This window comes from Arachis hypogaea, chromosome 4, assembly GCF_003086295.3.
Source record: "Arachis hypogaea cultivar Tifrunner chromosome 4, arahy.Tifrunner.gnm2.J5K5, whole genome shotgun sequence".
NCBI lineage: Eukaryota > Viridiplantae > Streptophyta > Magnoliopsida > Fabales > Fabaceae > Arachis > Arachis hypogaea.
The window spans coordinates 125188944-125211260 of NC_092039.1; the positions used below are offsets into that span (position 1 = coordinate 125188944).

The 22317-nt window shown below is 29.2% G+C and overlaps 3 protein-coding genes and 1 long non-coding RNA gene across 4 annotated transcripts; 2 read left to right on the forward strand and 2 right to left on the reverse strand.

Annotated features, from left to right (window-relative positions):
- Positions 1-373: 373 nt before the first annotated feature.
- LOC140184366 (uncharacterized) lies at positions 374-3403 on the reverse strand. The gene is made up of 3 exons (XR_011880822.1): positions 2844-3403; positions 2672-2771; positions 374-531 (listed from the first exon to the last, which is right to left on the reverse strand). It is a non-coding gene; the product is annotated as an uncharacterized lncRNA (long non-coding RNA).
- A 1892-nt stretch (positions 3404-5295) lies between these two features.
- Positions 5296-8036, reverse strand: LOC112794492 (isoflavone-7-O-methyltransferase 6-like). The gene is made up of 2 exons (XM_072234706.1): positions 6522-8036; positions 5296-5538 (listed from the first exon to the last, which is right to left on the reverse strand). Exons 1-2 carry the CDS (start codon positions 7365-7367, stop codon positions 5296-5298), a joined length of 1089 nt encoding a protein of 362 aa, XP_072090807.1. The 5' UTR covers positions 7368-8036.
- Positions 8037-9194: 1158 nt separating this feature from the next.
- LOC140184367 (protein MAIN-LIKE 1-like) lies at positions 9195-11570 on the forward strand. Its single transcript, XM_072234707.1, has 4 exons — positions 9195-9641; positions 10101-10624; positions 10744-10831; positions 10935-11570. Exons 1-2 carry the CDS (start codon positions 9570-9572, stop codon positions 10509-10511), a joined length of 483 nt encoding a protein of 160 aa, XP_072090808.1. The 5' UTR covers positions 9195-9569; the 3' UTR covers positions 10512-10624; positions 10744-10831; positions 10935-11570.
- Positions 11571-18486: 6916 nt separating this feature from the next.
- On the forward strand, positions 18487-21154 carry LOC112794493 (isoflavone 7-O-methyltransferase-like). Its single transcript, XM_025836497.3, has 3 exons — positions 18487-18801; positions 19422-19943; positions 20623-21154. Exons 1-3 carry the CDS (start codon positions 18544-18546, stop codon positions 20920-20922), a joined length of 1080 nt encoding a protein of 359 aa, XP_025692282.1. The 5' UTR covers positions 18487-18543; the 3' UTR covers positions 20923-21154.
- The last annotated feature ends 1163 nt before the right edge of the window (positions 21155-22317 follow it).

Below are 22317 nucleotides of genomic sequence, written 5' to 3' on the forward strand. Positions count from 1 at the left end.
AATAATCTTGAACGATTATTATGAACGAGAAAATATCAATAATATTAGGAAAATAAAAAAAAGTCAAAACTTATCTTATTTAACATATTAATTATTGTAATAATGAATAAATACTAAATAAAACAAATTGTAATTATTTTTTGTAACACCCTAACTATTAAAATGTCACGTTTTCGACTGCGTCACTCTGATAGCTCGGGTATTACGATGTCTTTTAAAATATTTAATACTAAAATATGAACCTGTTTAAAACTTAAAACCGAATATTCAAAACTTCTATCCATATGTTACAGTACAGATTACAATACTTACAAATAATATATATATATATATATATATATATATATATATATATATCATACCAATAAACAAATTTCACATATCAAAACTCCTATCCATCTTGCAAAAATTGCTAGAAATAAAGGCAAGAAAAAAATAAAAACTAAGATAATACAAAATAATGTCAAATAAACAGAAAATGAATATAACTCTTCTGAAACTCCGTCGCCCAGATCCTGAAAAGGAAAAAACCTGTAGGGGAGTGAGAACATCGTCCTCGAAAGGGTTCTCATGATAGGGTTACATAATTGCTATAATAAGATACGAGAATACAACCGTTTTTAAAGTTCAGTGATTAATAACCGTCTTATGCTTCTTTTCATAACCAAAGATTTAATATTCAAAATCCGAAATCCTTTATAAAAGGGAAAGCTGTTAATTTCTCAAAAATCTAAAAGCCTTTTTAAAAGTTTTTCCTAGACAGCATGAATGACCAAACTGTTCCAAGCATAAGTTCATTAAGTCTATGCTGAACTAGTTTAGTTTTTCATACTTTTCTAAACCAAAAGCACAAACCAAACACAGCCTTTAGCCCATCTCAAAATCAACCACGATCCTAGGCCCAAGCAACTCAATCAACAACCAATTCATCACAATCCAACCAATTTTCAGTCACAAACACAAATAAGAAGATTCAAACACAGTCAAGTAGTTATATCAAGTAGAGCAATTAGCAATTAAACATAACTATTCACATAGGCAAACCAATTACAATATGCATACCCAAACAATGTCATATAAATGCATATGATGCATGCCTGTCCTACTAGCCATGAGCTCACGCGTCGATTATGTTGCCAGACCCGACTTGGATAAGCGGGATTAAACCACCATCCTTATCCGTAAGTTCCACAAGCAAATGGAACTAAACCACCATCCTTGCCCGGAACACGTAAGCGGGATTAAACCACCGTCCTTGCCAAATAATTTATCAATATGTGAGAGAAATAAAACCACCATCCTCACTGCAGGCAGGATAAAATCACCATCCATGCACAACGATTTACGCACTGAGCAAGCAGAACTATACCACTATCCTTGCCAGGCCAGAAATCCTCATCATATTTTCAATAATATCCATATTCAATCAGGCTTAAAGTCTTATTTCAAAAAAAAAAAATCATTTTTGACCCATTTACTTTCAATAACAAACATATTCAAGGACCACTTTTCCTCAATTCAATTTTCTTTCAAAACAAAGCCACATTTAAATTTTCTTCTGAAAACTCAAAATCATTCACTTTAAGTCAGAATTTGGTCATAAAATTCCTCGATAAAGTCTTAAGACTTTAGAAAAAAAACAACCGACCCCATTTTCATAAATTCAGTAAAGATTCTTAAAAATCATTATTTCCTTAAATTGAGTTATTCAAAGAAAGTTTCTAAACCAAATCATGTAATTCCAAACCAAGTTTAAAATCTAAAACCAATCTCAATTTCATTCTTAGAAACCAATTCTTTTAACCTTTCCCAAAAACATCACAAAACGACGTCATTCCATCAAAGTCCTTTTTTCTTGTAAAGTCATTAAAGCTCCTCTAAACGAATTCCTTAAACCCAATTTAAAACATAAACTCTTTTTATAGATAAAATCGACCTTAGGACAATCTTTTTCTTAAATGATTTAAAAATGTAAAGAAACTCTTTTTCTGAGTAAATTGAACTCAAGTCATATGTTTTTCTCAATTAAATTAAATTCGAAACATACTATTTTCTTAATAAATCTAATATTACGATTTCTCAAATTTAGACTTTTTAAATAACTTCACCAACACCTCCCCTAAAAACTTGGACTTTGCCCCTCTTTTTGAGTCCCAACCAAACCATTCCAAAATCCCTTTCCAATGGGTTCAAGACCAAATCAGTTTCCAATGAAACCAAATTGAAACTTTTAAATAAAGATTATTTCAAATCAAAACAATAAGAAACCTCCATTTAACAAAATCAGATATTATTTCAATTCAACAGACAACCATATTCATCCAAAACAAATCAGATAATGCATAAGATTTACATAATCACCAGAAATACATTCAGCAAGTCATATCTATTTATAACAATTCCAATTTAAAATAGATTAGTTTATATAAAAAGCCCCCCACCTCGACAAGTCAAAACCTTAACCCAAAATGTGTCAACGAAACCTTTTCTCTCAACCCGCCGAAACCAACAGCAATCGTAGATCAAGTCCCTGATCACTTCGCAACACTCACAACAATTTAAAAACGACATGCAAAGCTCAGAACACGACCCTACATTACCAGAACCTCAGAGTTCATAACCAAACATAACAGAATACTAACGCATGGGTTTTCGAAACATAAAAACTTACTTTAATAAGAACGAAATAGCGGAGATTGCTGAACCGGTTTGGCGATAGCCCCGGCAGCCATCCCAAGCAACAGCGGCGACTAGAACTCCGGCGACGGCGACTGTAACAAACATGCAGCGATGAAAAGCTTCCGAAAACTCAAAAGGGACGAAAACCAACTAAAAATCCTTACCGGCGGTATTTCCCGGCGACAGCAGGAAGGTTTCGATCGGCAAAGGCAGCGTGGGGCTCCCTGGCGGCGGCTGGACGCGGCGACGGTGGCATAACTGGCTTCTCCCTTCCCGCGCGCACGCTCTCCCATCGGTCTCTTTCTCTTCGCGCACTCTTTTCTGCTTCACCCATGGCTGAGGCGGCGCAGTGAGGACGATGACTGCAACGTGGCGAGGACGACGACGACGACTGGGTGGCACGATCCACTCCTCCTCGCGGCTCTCTCTCTCTTCGTCGCTGACTTGCGATGGCGGCTCGTGGCGGATCGACAGCGACGCCGACTCTCCATAGACGACGATGCAGCAAGGCAGCGAGAAACTGGCGCAGTGGCACGACGTGGACAACTTCTCCTTCTCTTCCTCTCCTCCTCAGCAGTCCACTTCCTCTCTTCCCTTCTTTCTTTCCTTCTCTCTGATGGGTGTGTGTGCCGGGACGGATTTACATTTAACTGTGTGGGGGCAAGTGCCCCCATTGAATTTCACAAAATTTCACGTAGAACACAGAAAAAAATATTTGCCCCCATTCAACAAATAAATTTGACCCCACTAATTTTTTTTTTTGGTTCACACTCTCCCGTATATAAGAAAGAAATAAAAGGACCCAAAACATAAACATTAATCAATAATAATGAATATATAAAAGCACGAATATAAAGCACATCAATTAAATTTTAGTAGATGAATCCATTATCATTAGAAGTGGATATACTATAGATAATATTAAAATAAAATTATTTTTTATTTGCTAACTCAATGCTTAACAAATTAAAAAATTAAATAAATATAATGAAGAGTTAAAATTTGACTCCATTAAATATCTTTTTATTATAAAAAATTGAAAATTTATCCATAAAAAATATATTTAGCTTAATATTAATAAAAAATTAATATCTAAATTATTTGAATATTTATAAATAATTTTAGACTTTTGGTATGTTTATGTAATTAAATATTATGAAAGAACTTTTTTTATAAATCGTCTATATCAAAATTTGTAGCAAAATTTTAAAATCTAATCAATTGTTGAAGAAAGACCAAAAAAGAATAGATTAAAAATAAAACAAAAGAAAATGTTGTCCGAAATCAAATGACTTAGTTTTTAAAATAAAAAAAATATTTTTATAGAAATGAATTGAGACTCAAAAAAATATTATTTTTTATTGGTTTTTTTTTTAAATTAGCTTTAGGTTTGCCAATAACAACAACATTAGTTAAAAAAACCTTTTTTGCTATAAATATTATAAAGAGTCGATTTTGTAATCATATAGGAGATGAATTTTTAAATGATTGTTTAATAACATATATAAAAAGATAAATATTTAATTATATTGACAATAGAAAGAAAATATAAAACCTATTTAAATTCCTATTTTAGTGTTTAAATTTATTTGTTAGATAATTTGAAAACAAATTATATTTTATAATAATAAAGTATAATTATAAAAATTATTGTTATATATATATATATATATATATATATATATATATATATATATATATATGCATTGCCTCCACTAATAAAATTTTCTGGATCCGTCACTGTATGTTTTGGTTGGTAAAAGGGGGGTTCAGCTGCTTTGTGTGTTGGTGAGGGTGGGACATAATGGCGGCTAGGTTTCATTAGGGGTAAGAGAAAAATTGTGATTTAATTGAGATTAGGGTTTGTGTATAAAATTAAGATTTTGGGTTTAATTATAGTAAAATAATTTTAATAAAATTGAGACATGGAGTATAAATTTTGAAATCTAATTAAATCTCTAAAACTATTTTAAAATATTGTTTGTTGTATTAAAATACTAATTTGATTTCCAATCAAATACTCTAATTGAAAATATAAGATAATATCATTAATTTTTTTATTCCTAAAACTTAAAGTATTAAATTATAAAAATATAAAATATTTAAATTAAATCATATATAAAATTCTTATTATTTGACAACTACTAACTTTATAATTTAAATATAGAGAATAACTTAATAATTATAAAATTAGATAAAGTTCTAATTTAAATAGTCAAATCTCATTATTTTTAAATTTTTAAAATTTTAAATTGTAAATAAAAAAATAATTTATAATTATAGAATTGGGATAAAAATTCTTAATTTATTTCAAATCCAATAAATCAAAACTACCTTTAATTATTTTTAATAAAATAATTTCTGAAATTAAAACTGTAAATAAATATATGATTTGAGTTTAATTTAAAATTGGACTTTTCAAAAGTCTTGAGTCTTATATTTTCTATTTTTTTTTTGTTACCAAACATTTTTATATATTATTATCTAACTCCCTTAGCATTTTTTGTTTTGTGACACTTATTAATGATCATCTCAACGTTAATTATTCTTAAGGATAAACTAAGGATAAACCACAATAAGAGAATACATTCCGGTTAAAGGAAATATTTTATAATCTTAAAAGCCTGCTTCCAAAAAAAGCTTCTTGAATTCCTCTTCACTTCTCTCCTTTCCATTCAAAGTTGTCATGGCAATATCCATTCTGAGCTTCATTTGAGTAAGTCCAAATTCATCTTGTTTTTCATTTATCACAAGATCTATGACAATTGCTTTTCCTCCTTTAGTATTATTTGAAATTGCATCTTTGCATTTCTTCAGTATCTTTACACAATGTTCTTCATCCCAATCATGTAGAATCCACTAAATAAAAAACAAAACAAAAAGGTTAGGAATTGTATCATACCATTTTCTTCACCTTTAATGTCTCTTGGCCATAAAGAATTCTACCAACAAATAATATAAATCCTAAATTCTTCCTCTTTAATATTAGCCATTTTTTAAAATTTTAAATTATAAATTTTAAATAATTCAAAAAATGAAAATTAAAAAAATATGACAAAAAATTAATTTATATTAATTAATTAAAAAATAATTTTAAATATTCTATTTAAAAACAAATAAGTACTACTTTAAAAAAACGAATATATATATATATATATATATATATATATATATATATGTGTGTGTGTGTGTACAATTTGTTGTCTAATCTAAAAACATTGACTTTTAATGTATAATTTTGTCCAAATTAACATTTATTTTAAAATTGAAACAGAATGAAACATCTATGAAAACAAGTATAATAAATTGATGAAATAATATAATTTAGGAGAAAGTATTATTTATGTTTCTAATATTTGGAGTAAATTTTAATTTAATACTTAAAGTTTCAAACCTTTTATTTTAGTCAAAAAAAAATTTAATGTCCTATTTCAATCCCAAAAATTTTTTAAGTGGGTTTAACGTTATCTCGCTATTAAATTTGACACAAATAATTTGCATATTGAAGAGCCAATATAGCATTTGATTTCAGTATTTAATAAAATCGATCCATCAACGATTATTAATATAAAAGATTTTTCTTTACTTTTAAAGCGTTGACGATTGATTGTTATAATTTAGAGTTTTACACCAAAAAAAATTTGAGAAGAAGAAGTATTACAAAATAGTTTTAGTTATGTTTTTTTAATACATGGAAGAAGATATTATTTAACTAGTTAGTAATGTTATTAATATCTACATCATTCATTCGGTTAATTATTAGTGTCAAATTTAACGATAGGACAATGTTAAATCTATTTAAAATTTTTTGAAACAAAAATAAGATGTTTAAAATTAGAAACTAAATTAGAATTTAGCTGAAACAAAAATAATAATTTACCCTGTAATTTACATATACATATATAATTGAACATATCTCCACCAACAAAGCTCAAATTGTTGCTGGTGGTTCCTGAAAAATTCTCCACAACATGTGGAAGGTCAAACACTATGCACTTCAATTTGGGAAACATGTCACTAATAATCTTAGATATGGTTCCATTTCCACCACCAACATCTACAATGGATTCCAACCCTTCAAAAACAGCACTATGATCTTTCAATGCCAACTTCACCATTTGAGAGTCACTAGCCATTGACTCATTAAAGGAAGTCAAAATTGAAGGGTTTTTGCTAAGAAAGTCCCAAAGATTTGTTCCAAGGGAAATTTCAGATAAAGTAAGATTTTTTTCTAAAGTCCATTTTCCTAATAAGTTAAAAGAACTTGACATAAGGGGATTAAGACCACACTTAGCCATTGGAGTTAAACAATATTCAGTGCCTTTAACAAGAAGCTCAGAAGCAATAGTGAGAGCATATGCTTCTTTTTTTTCTTTGTTTTCATCACCACCATCATCATCATGGATTGTTACAATATCAAAGAATCCATTGTGACTTAGGTGGCGCATAAGACGCTCCACACCACTAATTTTGGATGGTGGAACTTGTAAAATTGAGATCAATTCATGAAGGGTGATGGGTTTTTCATGGTTGTAGATTATGGTTGGTATTTCTAACTCAATGCACCATTTAAGGCACATAGAATCTAAGTAAGCATACATGTGTTTGTACACATGAACTTGCCCTTCAAAAATCTCATTTGATTTGCGACCACTTAGTAAATCCATTTTTTCCACCATGTTTTTCATGTATGTGTTTGCATTGAAACAATAGTTTCATGCATTATATATGCACATTAGGGGAAACTATAAGGTTGAATCACATTCAATTATTGTTGACCTTAATATAAAACAAATAAGAATTCCAAATACAAAGCAAATAAGGATTTCAAACAGTCACGAACACCTCCAACCGGTCTCCCTCTCCTTCTCTCTCCCTCACCATCCTCTCTCATCTGCTACGCCGCCACAAACACTCGCCGCCGTAGCCCTCAACATCCACTGTCGCGGCGCCGCGTAACCTGAAGCCTTCATCAGCGTTGATCAGAACTGCAGCCCCCAACCTCCTTCGCGCGTGTGTTCCCCTTGCTTGCAGCAGCTGCTTCAGTAGCCCCGGTCTTGCACCGCTCACCCATTGTGTGCGCTCGTCTTTTGGCGCCGGCCTGTCTCCGTGCCAGTAACCTGTACGGTGTGCGCGCCCTGCGTCCACCTGACTCCTGCCTCCTTCATCAGCCAGTTGAAGGCGTGACGGTTGGACGGGTCACGGTCGCATTGGTGTTATGGTCCCCTCACACCTATCATAGTCGTCCTCTCCTCATCTGTTCAAGCTTTAATTTTTTCCTTTTTTTATTTTTTTATTTTATGGTTACATCAAATCATAAGACTCATGTGTCAAATTATACATATTTTTTTAATAAAAATAAAATTGTTGGATGATCATAGTTGCTTCTTCTTCTATTTTAATGGTCAATTTAGGATGATTATTTTAGTAGGTATGCGGATGGTTATTTTAAATTTTATGTAGATGATTATTTTGACTGGATTGGGTTTAGTTATATATAATTAAAATATGTTGGATATTCAATTTATTAGGTAAGCAGATGATTATTTTTATTCTTAGGTGGATGATTATTTTTACTAAGAGTGAGTGGCGTGTGGCAAGCCAAGCAGTGAAGGTGAAGTGGAATGATTATTGATGAAGGTGGGAGTGGCAGCCGGTTGAAAAAGAAGAGGGTATTGGAGTGAAATGTTTTGGTAAATTAGAATTTTGGATGGTTATTTTTTTGGAATAATTAATTGAATTTTTTTAAAATTGGAAATTTAAAATTAGAAAATTTAAAATTTAAAATTTAAAATTTGATATGAAATAACTGAATGAGAGCTTTTGAATTTAGGATAATATGTGAAGGGAATTTTATTATTTATTTTTATTGAGTTAAATAACTAACCCATTATACACATTGTCAAGATTTCTCATTATCTTCCTAGTGGATTCTATTTTAATACTATATATACAATTTATAAGCTTCATTGTACTAATTTTTTCAAACTTTTGATTCCAACCAATTGTGATTAAGATCTTTATCCATCCATTAATTAGGAATATTTTAAGGACGCCATCTTGATTTTTCACAATTTTAATGTCAATAATAGTGTTTGTTTTTTTGTTAAGAGAAGAGAATGAAAAAAAAAAGAAAAATAAAGTAAACAAAGGCTTTTTTATTTAATTAAAATATTTAGTTTCCTATATTACTTGATTCCCCTAAATGGTTTTCGTGAACGTGAATACTCTAAACCATATAATATATAAATCGTTCTAGACTCGTGTGTTTTAATCAATATATAAATCACTGTACCTTGGGACGATTTATGCATGAATTGCATAGCTGAAGAAGGTATAAATCGTCCTAGCCCACTGTGTATTAAAACTAACACGTAAATCGTCCTAGGCTAAGATAATTAATGCATTTTAACCTAAAACACTCTATCCTGGCACGATTTACGTGTTGCTTCTTAACCCTCAACCCCTAGCACGATTTACGTACAAATCCAAGCCCCACAATATTCTAACACGATTTACGTGCAACCCTAACCCCTACCAACCCAGCACGATTTACATGCATATATACACCCCTCAATAGCCTAGGACGATTCATGCATTACCCCCTAACCCTACTTACCTTCCCACAAGTAATGTCTCTTTCGTGAGACTCCATTAGCGGCGAAGAGTTTAGTGGAGGGGAGGAGAGCCACGGCCGAAAGTTGAAGGAAGGGTGTAGTGGTGGAAAGTCGGCGGCGGTGGAGGGTTGGTTATGCGGCAAAAGGGTTGTCCTCCGGTGCACGGCGTTGAAGGTGGCCCATGGCGGAGGATTGAGGTGATAATTGCGGCGGTGGAAGATTGGGTTGGCGGCGGTTGAAGGCTGGTTTGGTGGCATTGAGGGGCGATGCAAGATGGCGAGGAACGAAGGTAACATGTACCGATTGAACGGCATCACACACGTGGCAGGTTTTATCGACGAAGAGGTTAGTGATTAATTTGTTTTACAGCTCATATAGTCAATGACGTTGATGTGTTTAGTTATAATAATGTGATTATTTTGAAAAAAAAAGCTTGTTGTGTTAGAAATTTGTAAAACATTAAGCTTAATATGCTTAGGATTGGTATGGTTCTTGTTCGGTTTAGGGATGAGGTTGATTTCTGATGCATGTTTTTGGTTGTTGTGTGATGTTGAGTTGTGACTGTTGTTGTTATTCTATTATCAGCCAACCCGGTGTGTACGGATCATCCGTAGGCAACAAAAGATGATATTGCATGACCGTATTATGTCTTACCTAGATAGTACCGGATTGCTGCATGTTGCTAGGCTGAATGATTATTGGTTTAAGTTGAATGAGTCACTGATTAGTGCCTTTGTTGAGCGTTAGCATCCAGAGACTCACACTTTTCACATGCCATTTGGGGAATGCAATATTACTTTACAGGATGTGGCATATCAGTTCGGTCTCCCTGTTGATGGATTTCCAGTTAGTGGTTGTCTCAGTGACTTTGAGCAGCTAATGGAGGGTGGAAAGCCTGCGTGGCAGTGGTTTCAAGAATTGTTTGGTGAACTTCTTCCTGAGGACTGTATCGATGAGTTCACTGTGTCGTATGGCTGGTTTCAAAACAGATTCAGAGTCATGCTGACTGATGCTACAGAGCCGACGGTACATGTCTATGCGCATTGTTACATCATGATGTTGTTGTTCACGATGCTTTTTGGCAACAAGTCTGGTGCTAGAGTTCACTTACGGTGGCTCCCATATGTTGCGGATCTCGACGGACTCGGGAAGTATAGCTGGGGTTTGACTACGTTGTCTTGGTTATATAGGTGTCTCTGCAAAGTTGCCAATTAGAATATAAAAAACTTAGCTGGGCCACTAGCATTGCTGCAGTCCTGGATATTCTAGAAGTTCCCTACATTCAGGCCGAGAGGGTTTGATGTCATTCTCTAGCCGCTTGCATCAAGGTGAGAATAATGCTTATTATTTAGCTTCATATACTTTAACTACCAACGTAATTTTTTTATTGTTAATGCCTGAATCACTGTTACCGTATGTATAATGACGTCGTTTTTTATTCTTGCAGGTGGGGTAGATACATGCCATCATCAGATGAGAAGGGTCCTCAGGTCGTTGCTACCCGACACGGATTGGACAGGTTGAGGGTGGATGATGTAAGTATAACCTCCCATGACTTTTGTTCATGTTTCATGTTTTCTTTGTTTAGGTGTATTCATTACATACGAACTTTTGACATTACAATCTTACATGTTGCAGTTTATTTAGATGCCATACTCGGCACTAGAGGTTATTCAAATTGTCCATCCTGATATCCTCAAACCTGAGCACACGCATTTATGGAAGTCGACAACTGCATTGATTTACTTTTCCTCCATCGAGTGGCACCAGGTTGACCGAGTCCTATCCTATTTTGGAGGAGTTCAGCATGTACCTGAACCAGCCATCAACATTGATTTTCTGTTATCGAAGGATGGCCGAGGACCTACCTGCTGGTTTTCTGAGGTCTACTTTTCCACATGGCATGAGTATTGGGATCAGAGGCATCAGAGCGTGCTTACGTTTCAGCTGGTACCAGATCCACGACCTTCGGTTGAGTATCTTGATTGCTGGTACCAGACTAACGTGCCTTGTTCTAGTAACACATAACTCGTTCTCGGGTATTGAGGGATAAAAAGTTCCATGTAAATCGTGCTAGGGCATTGTGGGGCTTGGATTTGCATGTAAATTGTGTTAGGGAGTTGAGGGTTAGGAAGCAGCACGTAAATCGTACCAGGATAGAGTGTTTTAGGTTAAAATGCATTAAACATCTTAGCCTAGGACGATTTATGTGATAGTTTTAATACACAGTGGGATGGGATAATTTATGTCTTTTTTAGTTATGCAATTCATGTATAAATCGTTCCAGAGTACAATGATTTATATATTGATTAAAACACACGAGTTTACAACGATTTATATATTATATAGTTTAAGGTATTCACGTTCACGAAAACTATTTAGGAGAATCAGATAATATAGGAAGCCAAATATTTTATTTAAATAAAAAAGCCTTAAAAAAATGCTATGAAAGTATATATATACTCACATAAAGTGTTCTATCTACCACTTTGATTATTGTCAAGGTTTGAACTTGAATACAGTAGCATATTAAAAGACATCATATATTGTCACTTAACCAAACCTCCAACTATAAGATAGGTTGAAATTAAATAAAAAAATTACTTTTTTTATCTAATTTATTAATGTAACAAAAAAGAGATTTATTAAACATAATTTGTTTTTATCATAATTTAAAAATTGAATTAAAAAAAATTAATCAACCTTCTATTCAATTTTCTGATAATTTTATCATCATGGTTTTAGCATAAGAAAAATTATATATAATCACCATCGTTTTAAAAGATTTTAGCATTACACTAATAAAAAAATTATATATAATTTACTATTATTTTTAAACACTTCTTATTAAATAAGGAGTATTATATTTTTTATTAATTAATTATTATATTCAAATATAGAATTTAAAGTTTGAGGTTTAGGATTTAAGCTTAAGAATTTCGATATTTATGATTTATGGTTTAGAATTTTAAATGTAGGGTATAAAATTTAAGTTTTGCCATATATAATTTAGACTTTATTATTAAAATTCAAGGAATGCTACAATTTCTACTTTTTTTTCGGAGCACATTAATATTCGTTATAATATAATTTACATATACTCTAAAAATAATTTTGTGTGAGGGAGAAAAGTTAATTATATAATTATTATGTATTTATATTTTTTAACTTAAAATTTTTGGATAAATGATTTTGTAAGTTGATCCTTAAATTTTTAGAATAAATAATTTTATGACGCTCTTGTTCCTTTTTTGAAAATTTTTTGTCCTACTTGCTTAGCTTGAACGTTTTCCCTCATTCTCATTTTAATAAAATACCTCATTTTTTTTAGGGGAAAAAAAAACAAGAGATAATTGTAGAGCTAATTTGAAGAATTGGGTTATGGGACTTTTTTAACTGATTTGCATTGATAGTTCGACTTTGATCATCATAGAAATTCCGGAACAAATAGAATTATATATTAATGAATAGTTATTAGTAAAGTATTGTGTTGAAAAGGGACCAACAGAAATTCCTACGAACCAACCAGATACTAAATTTTTTTTTTTTTATCAAATGCATAGTATAGACTATATAGAGGGTACTTCAAATGTAATTATTGCATTGTGGGTTTTCAACATACCAACCCCAGAAGAATTTTCTTGAATTCATAAAAAATGTATGGTTATTATCAATATTCTTGCATTGTGATATGTTTTTTTTTTCAGAGGTTTTGAATTTGTTACTAAAAAAATGTTATTTCTTTCCAGAAACATTTGTCACATTAGATCAAATTATAATTAACATTTCTATATAATTATATATATATATATATATATATATATATAATCATATATAGTTTTTATTTTCATGAATTCATTTTACTTTACATGGAATCAATATTTCAGTTATTACTACAAAATAAATCGAAAAAGATAAAACTAATTATCTAGCTATAATTTAATAAATAATTGATAACTCCAGTAAAAAAAGTTAAAAATGCATTCATTTTTTTTATTTGTCGTAAATACTATTCATTGTGACTGATATGTGAGCTATCAGAGAGACAAAGAACTGTTACACGGTTATACACCCACACAGACCCATTAAAATCACAAACTAATAATGTGTGTACATATGTAAAGGTTCCTAACCGTACCGTAAATACATTATATATGTAATCTTTAAAAGTAAATTTTTATATATATTTAAAAAAATCAAAATAATGTAATTTTTTTATTTTTTAAGAATATAAATAAAAAAAATTCAAAAACGTTTGTCTAAAGTTTGAAAAAACTAAAAAATTTAATATTTTCATATGTTATATATACATTTTAAAATATATATTAATATCAAAGGATAACTTTGTATACATTAAAAAATATATTATTATATAATAATTAATTTTGTTAAAATAATATTATGTAATATTTGAATAAAATATATGTTTACAAATATTTGGATAAAAAAATATATTATATAATAATATATTTTTAACAAAATTAACTATTATAATGTTTTTAATTTTTTAACAAATAATCTAATTATTTTTAAGTAAAATAAAATAATTTAATCATTTTTAGGTAATATAAAATATTTTATTTTATAAAATAATTTAATTATTTTATTTTTTATAATTAAAAATAATACTGTATATTAATTAATCTTAATAAATAAAAATTATTTTTATATATATTTATATACTTTATATTATTTATTTTAAAGTAAAAGATCATTACACTTACTATATTTAAAATATTATATATTAAAATGTATTTATGTATGCATGCACTTATATATTCTATATTTATAAAGTCTATTAATATTCTCTTTTTATAATATTCTTTAATTTTGAATAAATCAGCATTTTAATTGTTTAGCTGTCAATATTAACCAATTGACCTATTTTGATTTTTGTTTCGAAATTGTTCTTATAAAAATCATTCTAACTTAATCAGATTTAGTATGTATTCATAATAAATCGTTTGTTAAAATTGTTTTATCCTTACCATATAAATCGTTTTAACTTAAATTAATTTAGTAAAAAATAATATTTTATTATAACAAATTTATGTAAAATTGATTTACTCCGACTTCATATTAATGTAATTCAATTTTACTTAAACCGATTTATTAGAAGTCTCCACATCTATTATAACACTTGTAAAGTACGTATACAATTTTCATTATGCAAATAAAATAACACGATTTATTGTATAGATAAGATAACATGGTTTTTAATATATATTATTAATGTCTCTCACCATTTTATAAAAAAAATGAGCCTATATAAAAATCATATTGTATTTTTATGAAGTTTAAAATTTTTAGGGATAAGTATTGTTTTGGTCCCTTACGTTGAGAGTCGGAATCGAACCCGTCCCTGGTGTATATTTTGATTTAAAATCATCTTTAAAGTCGTGTTTGAATTTAAAATCGTCCTTTTTAATAAAATTTTTTAATTTATTTCTAAACTACTCCTATAATAAAAAAATTATAAAATTAAAAAAAAAACGCGTTGGGGGTAGAAGAAAAGGGTATACGACGGGGGAGGGGAGGGGAGGGGAGGGGAGGGAAAGGGGGAAGGGGGAAGGGGAAGGGGGGAGGGGGAACGGTGCCGGCGCGAAGAGAGAGAGGAGGAGAAGTGGAAGAAGCCGGAGAAGAAGAGGAAGAAAATGACGCAGGGTGAGGAGAAGGGGGAAAGGACGCGGGGTGGGGGGAAGGGGAGAGGGGGAGGAAGAGGGGGAAGGGGAAAGGGGGAGGGGGAGGGGGACGGCGAGCTACTGCCGTTGGAGTCCGCCTCGCCGTCTCGTTTCTTGTTTTTTGTTTCTGTTTGGTATTGTTTCTGTTTCTGTTTGGTGTTGTTTTCTGCTTTCTTGGTGGTGGTCTTGGTAGTGGTGGTTGTGGTTGTGGTTGTGGTTGGTGTTGGTGTTGGTGTTGGTGCTGGTACTGGTGCTGGTGCTGGTGCTGGTGGTGGTTGTGGTGGTGGTGCTGGTGTTTGTGGTGGTAGTGGTAGAGGAGGTAATTGTGTTGGTAGTGGTGAGGGTATTTTTGTCAAAAAAAATTAAAAGGACGATTTTAAATTCAAATACGACTTTAAGGATGATTTTAAATCAAAATATACATTAGGGACGGGTTCGATTCCGACCTTCAACGTGAGGGAGCAAAACAATACTTATCCCAAATTTTTATTACGTAACGAGTATATTACAATTTTTTATAGTACTTATAACATCTTGTAACAAATTTTTAAATGTTATAAAAGTGCTTACAAAAAATACATATAATAAAAATTAATATTTTAAAACTTTATAAAAATATTTAATTAATTAAACATTTTTATAAATTTTAAATATAATTTTAAATTTTATTTGTATATGTATATATACACACACAATAATATCTATCCTTTTTCTTTAATTTTTTCCAGATATAATTATTAATTTTTTAGAAGCAATTTATATGTTCAAAAAGGACTGCGCATTATTGTGCTCCTTCTTTTCTTTCATTAAAAAAAAAAAAAAATCATTGAAGATTTCTCCATAAGATCATAACACTTTTACACTTCATACATATGACTTCGATGTTGACTAAATCTTAGTATTAATACGACTTTTTATAAGAAAACTTTGATTACTTTAGACTAAAGTCAGTCATCATAGAAGAAAGCAGCCTTTGTCCTATATGCCATACCTAAATAATTATGGGAAAATATAAGTGTTAATTTGACACTTTTTTTTTTCAAAGAAAAAACTTTCTTTTTCTAGTCTTTCTTCTCTCTTTACTGTTTTTTTTTTATTTGTTTCCCCTCCTTTTTTAATAAAGATAAATAAAATCTAATTTAGTTTGACGAATCCAATTAGTTATTAATAACAATTAACCACCACATAATAGTAGTCCAATATTTTTTATGTCGCAAAATTTAAATAGTTGGACTATTAATTATAAAATGTGTTCTCAATTTCTTTTTAACAGTCTTATTAATCAGGACACGTTAATATATAAATTCAATAAAAAATCATACATTATATAATTCACATTCATATAGAATTACCTACCAAATAAATAAAATAAATAAAAAAATATAAATAAATAAAAGATGAAAAACTCGTTCTAGTATCCTCCAACAACCTTGGCTGGGTAGGTTTCAAAATTAATAAAAACAGTGATGTATTGTGTGGAGAATTTCCAAGTCCTTTAAATAAGAATTTTTTGTTCTATTCAATTCATCAATATGGGTTATTTTTATTAATTAAAATTAAATTTTAAAAAGAATTACGTTCTTTAAACTAACTAATTAATGTATCATAATGTGAATGAAAACAAAAAAAAAAACAAAAATTCTCATATACTTTTGAAGGAGTTTAGAAACTCTCATTCATGTATGGTTGGTGTAGGTTTAGACTTGAGTAATGTTAAAGGGTTAATTTTTTTTCAACTGATATTAATATTTGTTTAAAATTAATTTATTTATCTTAAAATTACAGATTTTAAATTTTTAATTTTAAATAATAAATGTTTTAAAAGATGAATATTTTTTAAATTAAAAAATTAATTAATATTAACTAGTTAAAAATTAATTTTTTATATTTTATTATAAAATATATATTAAAATAAATTAAATATTATATATATTTATACACAAATATATAATAGCTAGTTTGACGATCAATTTCTCTTTGTGTACATAGCATTATTCTAAAAGTAAGATATATTGGTAGAATATTAGTTGTCATGTTACGCCATTTACTACTTATAAGAGCATCTCTAATGCTAATTCTAATTTCATTTTATTTTAAGTCTTCCAAAAATATTTATGGGATCATATGAATATTTAATATTAGTTTAATTAAAATTTTATATTATTTTAAATTATTTTATCAATATAATTATACAAGTGGTAAAATTTTATTAGTTTTTTTTATCAAACTGATACTATATTTTTAAAGTGATACCGTATTTTTAAGGTGATTACGATTTCATTTTATAAATCAATTTCAATACAGATTTTAATTCTAAATCAATTCACTTTTTAAAAGTATCAAATTAAAAATAATACTCTAAAAATACTTAATTAAAAATGTTTTAAAGTGCTAAATAAAACAGTATATAATAACTAATAAGCTAAGTGTCCCTACAAAAGTCAAAGTAAAATTCTAAAATACAGATCATCATATATGGAGAATTTTTCCACTAATAAATAAGTGTCCCTAGCTATAAATTTTTTAGCGTTATTTTATAGTATAGTTGGATTATTAGTTGGAGTTCTTGACAAATGAATTTGGTTTCATTATTATACTATATGTTTCACTCTCAAAAGAAGAACTATTAATTAAGGTGTACACACACATATATATATCATGTTCTAGAACTTTTAATATATATATACTTCGGGAGAGACTTAAATTTGAAATCTCTGAAAAAAGAGGACAAATTGTCGTATGATCTACGGTTCATCGGCAGAACTTTTAATATTAAACTTTACGAAATTTCACTCAATAGTTAATAATGAACATTTAAAAACAAAAAAATGCTTAAGACTGAATCACCATAACTAGACCATTCTTTTGCACAAGGAAGGAACGTTGAACCTTCTCACTGATTGACATCATATTGAAAGAAATTGGGGATTTTAATTTTTCGTATCTTATTTGTGCTTTCCAATTAAGGTAATAATCATTTTCAGGAGTAAAGAATAAATTAACCATTTTCAATAATGATAATTGTTATCTTTTTTTCCCCTACTTTTACAAGTCCTTCATCTAATAGAAAATTTGCCACTAATAATACTTTTATAAGTTATAGTCTATAGAAGACACATTTAATTTTAATGAAAATCAACAATTATATGGCTTTGTCAATTTCAAAATGAATACCTTATTTCATGTAAAATAATAAAAAAAAAACGTATTTGTTAGAGATATAATTATTTTTTTTATTAACTTAAATTTTTAGAATAAATAATTTTTATATATAACATAGAGTCAGAATTTCTATAACCTAAAAATCTAAAGTTTGATTCTTAGTAACTAAAAAAAATCAGTATAAAATAAATAAAAAAATCTTACACAAAAAATTTACATAAACCCAAAAAAAAAAGAAAAAAAAGAGTATATACTCTTATAATTAGTCATACATATGTACTTGAATACTAGGGCTCCATCATCTTCTAGAAGGTGCTGAAACTCTATATATATAGAAAGCAAAGCAAATGTTGTTGCACATCTAAAACAATAACTCCTTGTTGCAAATCAAATACACTAAAAATATGGGTTCATCAATCCTTGGCCCCAAAGAAATTGAGATGTTTGAAGGGCAAGCTCTATTGTATAGACAGTGTTGTGCCTACATAGATTCCATGTGTATTAAGTCGTGTGTTGAGCTCAACATAGCAGACATAATCCACAACCATGGCCAACCCATTACCCTTCATCACTTGGTCTCAACATTGCAACTTCCATCATCCAGAGTTGGGGCTGTTCAACGCTTCATGCGTTACCTCGCACATAATGGATTATTTCACAGAGTAAGAATTATTATTATTATTATTATTATTATTATTATTATTATTATTATTATTATTATTATTATTATTATTATGTAACAATACCAGAAATATGTGTTACATTGATTTTTTTTATATTTTTCTTAATAATAACTTAGAGAAATTTTTATTTGAAATTAAAATATTAACTTTTATTGTGTACATTCTATAAGAGGAATGAACTATTTTAGCGTCGGTTAAAACAGTGGCTAAAATCCACAAAAATCATGACTACAACGCTTTTGCTATGAATAAGAAATTTTGGTTAGGAGGCAATTATTTTTTCATTTAGTCGCGATTTTTGGTTTATTAGTCACGGTTTTGAGAACTGTAATAACTTTTAATTAGTGATAATCAATATTTTTTAAGTCTTGATTATAACCGTGACAAAGTGAAATATTCTACTCCAAAAGAAATAGTTACTATTTCAACCGTAGCTAATGATATTAATTTCTTTTTAAATTGCGATTATAAATTAGTGGCAAAGGCCATTTCTGTAATTAATAGTGAAATTGTCGTATTAATTTGTATCTTAATTTCCTTTATAAAATTATGGTATATCTAATATATGTAACCCTAATTAAAGATACGGTCCAACGTAGGTAAGAATCCATGACGAAAACAAACAAGAGAAGGAAGCATATGCCCTCACCATTGCATCAAAGCTCCTTGTTAGTAGCAATGATTATTGTTTATCTCCAATGGTTAAGTATGCTACTGATCCAGTTACAATGGGTCCACTCAATCAATTGAAGGCATGGATTTATGGGGAAGATAATCTCTCACTCTTTGGCATGGCCAAAGGAATTGAATTTTGGGAGTTTCTCAACATAAACCCTAAATATCAGAAGTCCTTCAATGAGGCAATGGCTTGTGACTCTAAAATGATAAACTTGGCATTAAGAAGTTGTGGTTTGGTCTTTGAGGGGCTTGAATCCATTGTGGATGTTGGTGGTGGAATTGGAACAACTGCTAAGATTATTAGTGAGGCATTTCCTAAGTTGAAATGCATAGTATTTGATCTTCCCCAGGTTGTGGAAAATTTGTTAGCAACCAATAATTTGAGCTTTGTTGGTGGTGACATGTTCAAATCTATTCCTAAAGCACATGCAGTTCTACTCAAGGTACATGTATATATTTAAATTATGTGAAAATTAGCATGCATTTGATTTCATGTGAAGTTGCTAATTGAGAACCGGTAGATAATAGTTTAATCAAACATATTAAATCATCTAATAATTTTTAACTAACAACTTCACATGAAGACAATTGCACGTGGGACTTCACAAGTATCATAAGTGTCACTTTTATTTTTTGGTATATATTGAGAAGCTATTTAAAAAAATTATTGTAAAAGTATAAAAAATACTATTTATTTTAGAATATATAATATTTTAAATTAGTTTTCAAAAGAAATGTTTATTAGACATTTTAGTCTGGAATGAATTTGAATTACTAGATTGGTCTTTAAAATTTTATTTTGTAAACAAATCAGTCTACACATTATTTACAAGAAAAACTAATATGAGAATTTCAAATATTTTAAAGACTTTTATATCTTGATTTAAAAACATCTGATAAAAAATTATCTATCTAAAATTTTTAATATATTTTTATGGTATCATATTTTACCAAATATATTAAGGACTAAAGTATTCGATTAAATTAATTTTTTTAAATAATTTAGATATTTCTCTTTATTTTAAATGGTCAGACTAGTTAATATCTATTTAACTCGTTTAACTACTATACATAATAAATGTTCAATATTAAAATAATTATATATAATTCTTTTGTTTTCAGAATATTATACATGATTGGGATGAGGAAAATTGTGTGAAGATACTGAGAAATTGTAAAGATGCTATTTCCAGCAATGGGAAAAGAGGAAAAGTGATTATTATAGAGTCTGTGATCAATGAAAAGCAGGACAAGCATGACATCACTGACATGAAGCTCAAATTTGATATATACATGACATGTAACAATGGAGCACAGAAAACTGAAGAAGAATTGAAGAAAATCTTTATAGAAGCAGGCTTTCAAGGGTACAAACTATTCCCTATAGCTGGAATTGTGTCACTTGTTGAGGTCTATCCTTAAATAATTAAATAGAATTTTATAGTGAATGCTATTATATAAGCTAATTAAATAAATTTGTATCGTCATCATGGTCATGAAATAGAAGTTATATGTACTAATGAATAAGATGAACGCTAAGCCACGGTAGCTAGGGGTCTTATTTTGTCCTTTAATTTGTGGTAAGACAATATATGATCCAATAATGTATTAATGACGAAAAATGCTACATACTAAAATCAATTTTTAAATTTAATTATTATGTATTTGTGTATAAATATACATATAATTTAATTTATTTTTAATAAATATTTTATATTTTAATATATATTTTATTTTAGTAGCTAATTTTATTGTTCATCTAACATAATTAATTATTAATATATTTTATTAGGCCCATAATTGTCTTTGACAAGTTCACAGTTGCTGATTTTATTCAACAACTACTGGATATATTTAGTCAAAAATAATTTTTTTTTATTAAAGATAGAGAGATTTAAATTTTTGACTACTAATAAATATGAAAAGATTATAATATTTAAATTGATAACTCTGACCATACAATGTATATAATGATTTTATTTATCAAATTCAAATTTGTGACAGATATAAAAAAACTAATTGAACTGCTTGAATAATAAGATTTAATTAAATAAAAATATAAAAATATATTTATTGTAAATAAAAATAGCAGTGTTCATAACTTCATATAATGCTTTATATAACCAACTTGGGTTGGTCGAGTGGTCAGCTCACTCATCCGCTTAAGCAAGTGTCGGGAGTTCGAACTCTGCCTTGTGCATGCAACAATCCATTGGCCAGTGGCAGACCCTTAAATGAAGCTCAGATCCACGACAGATTACTCCTTAACCTGTTAGGTTGGAGGATACCTTCGAGTAAACAAAAAAATATATATATAATGTTTTATATATAAGGCTTTTAATTTAACTGCCACACATTGCAGAACATATAAAAAAGAGACAGCTTATCCCCAAATTCTTTGGGCTAAAAGATTTGGGTTTTTTTCAATCGCCTCCACTAACAAAAGTTTTCCGTCTAACAAATTAAATGTTCTTATATTTATCAAGAAAAAATATATATAGACAATAAAAATATTAAATAAGATGAATAATAAATATATTGAATATTTAATTTACTAGGTATACGGATAGTTATTCTAATATTAAAATTTATGTGAATAATTTGAGAGTTTAATGTATTTTACTTGAATTAAACTAATTTTAAAACCTATTATTTATGTTGTTCAAAAAAGTTATTAATTACCTAATATAACCCATTTATCAATCACATAATCAAAACCTTTGTTTTTTTTTTGTTTTTTTTTTTTTTATCATACAATACACTTACACACTAATGTAACTACTGCTGCTAAGATTCAAATTTGGTGTGGCTTAATAC

Coding starts and splice junctions, on each gene's coding strand:
- LOC112794493 (XM_025836497.3), top strand. CDS start 18,544: ATGGGTTCATCAATCCTTGGCCCCAAAGAAATTGAGATGTTTGAAGGG. Junction 18,802..19,421: donor ATAATGGATTATTTCACAGA/GTAAGAATTATT, acceptor GGTCCAACGTAG/GTAAGAATCCATGACGAAAA. Junction 19,944..20,622: donor CACATGCAGTTCTACTCAAG/GTACATGTATAT, acceptor TTTTGTTTTCAG/AATATTATACATGATTGGGA.
- LOC140184367 (XM_072234707.1), top strand. CDS start 9,570: ATGGCGAGGAACGAAGGTAACATGTACCGATTGAACGGCATCACACAC. Junction 9,642..10,100: donor CAGGTTTTATCGACGAAGAG/GTTAGTGATTAA, acceptor ATTACTTTACAG/GATGTGGCATATCAGTTCGG.
- LOC112794492 (XM_072234706.1), bottom strand. CDS start 7,367: ATGAAAAACATGGTGGAAAAAATGGATTTACTAAGTGGTCGCAAATCA. Junction 5,539..6,521: donor TTCAGCTAAATTCTAATTTA/GTTTCTAATTTT, acceptor TTTTTTATTTAG/TGGATTCTACATGATTGGGA.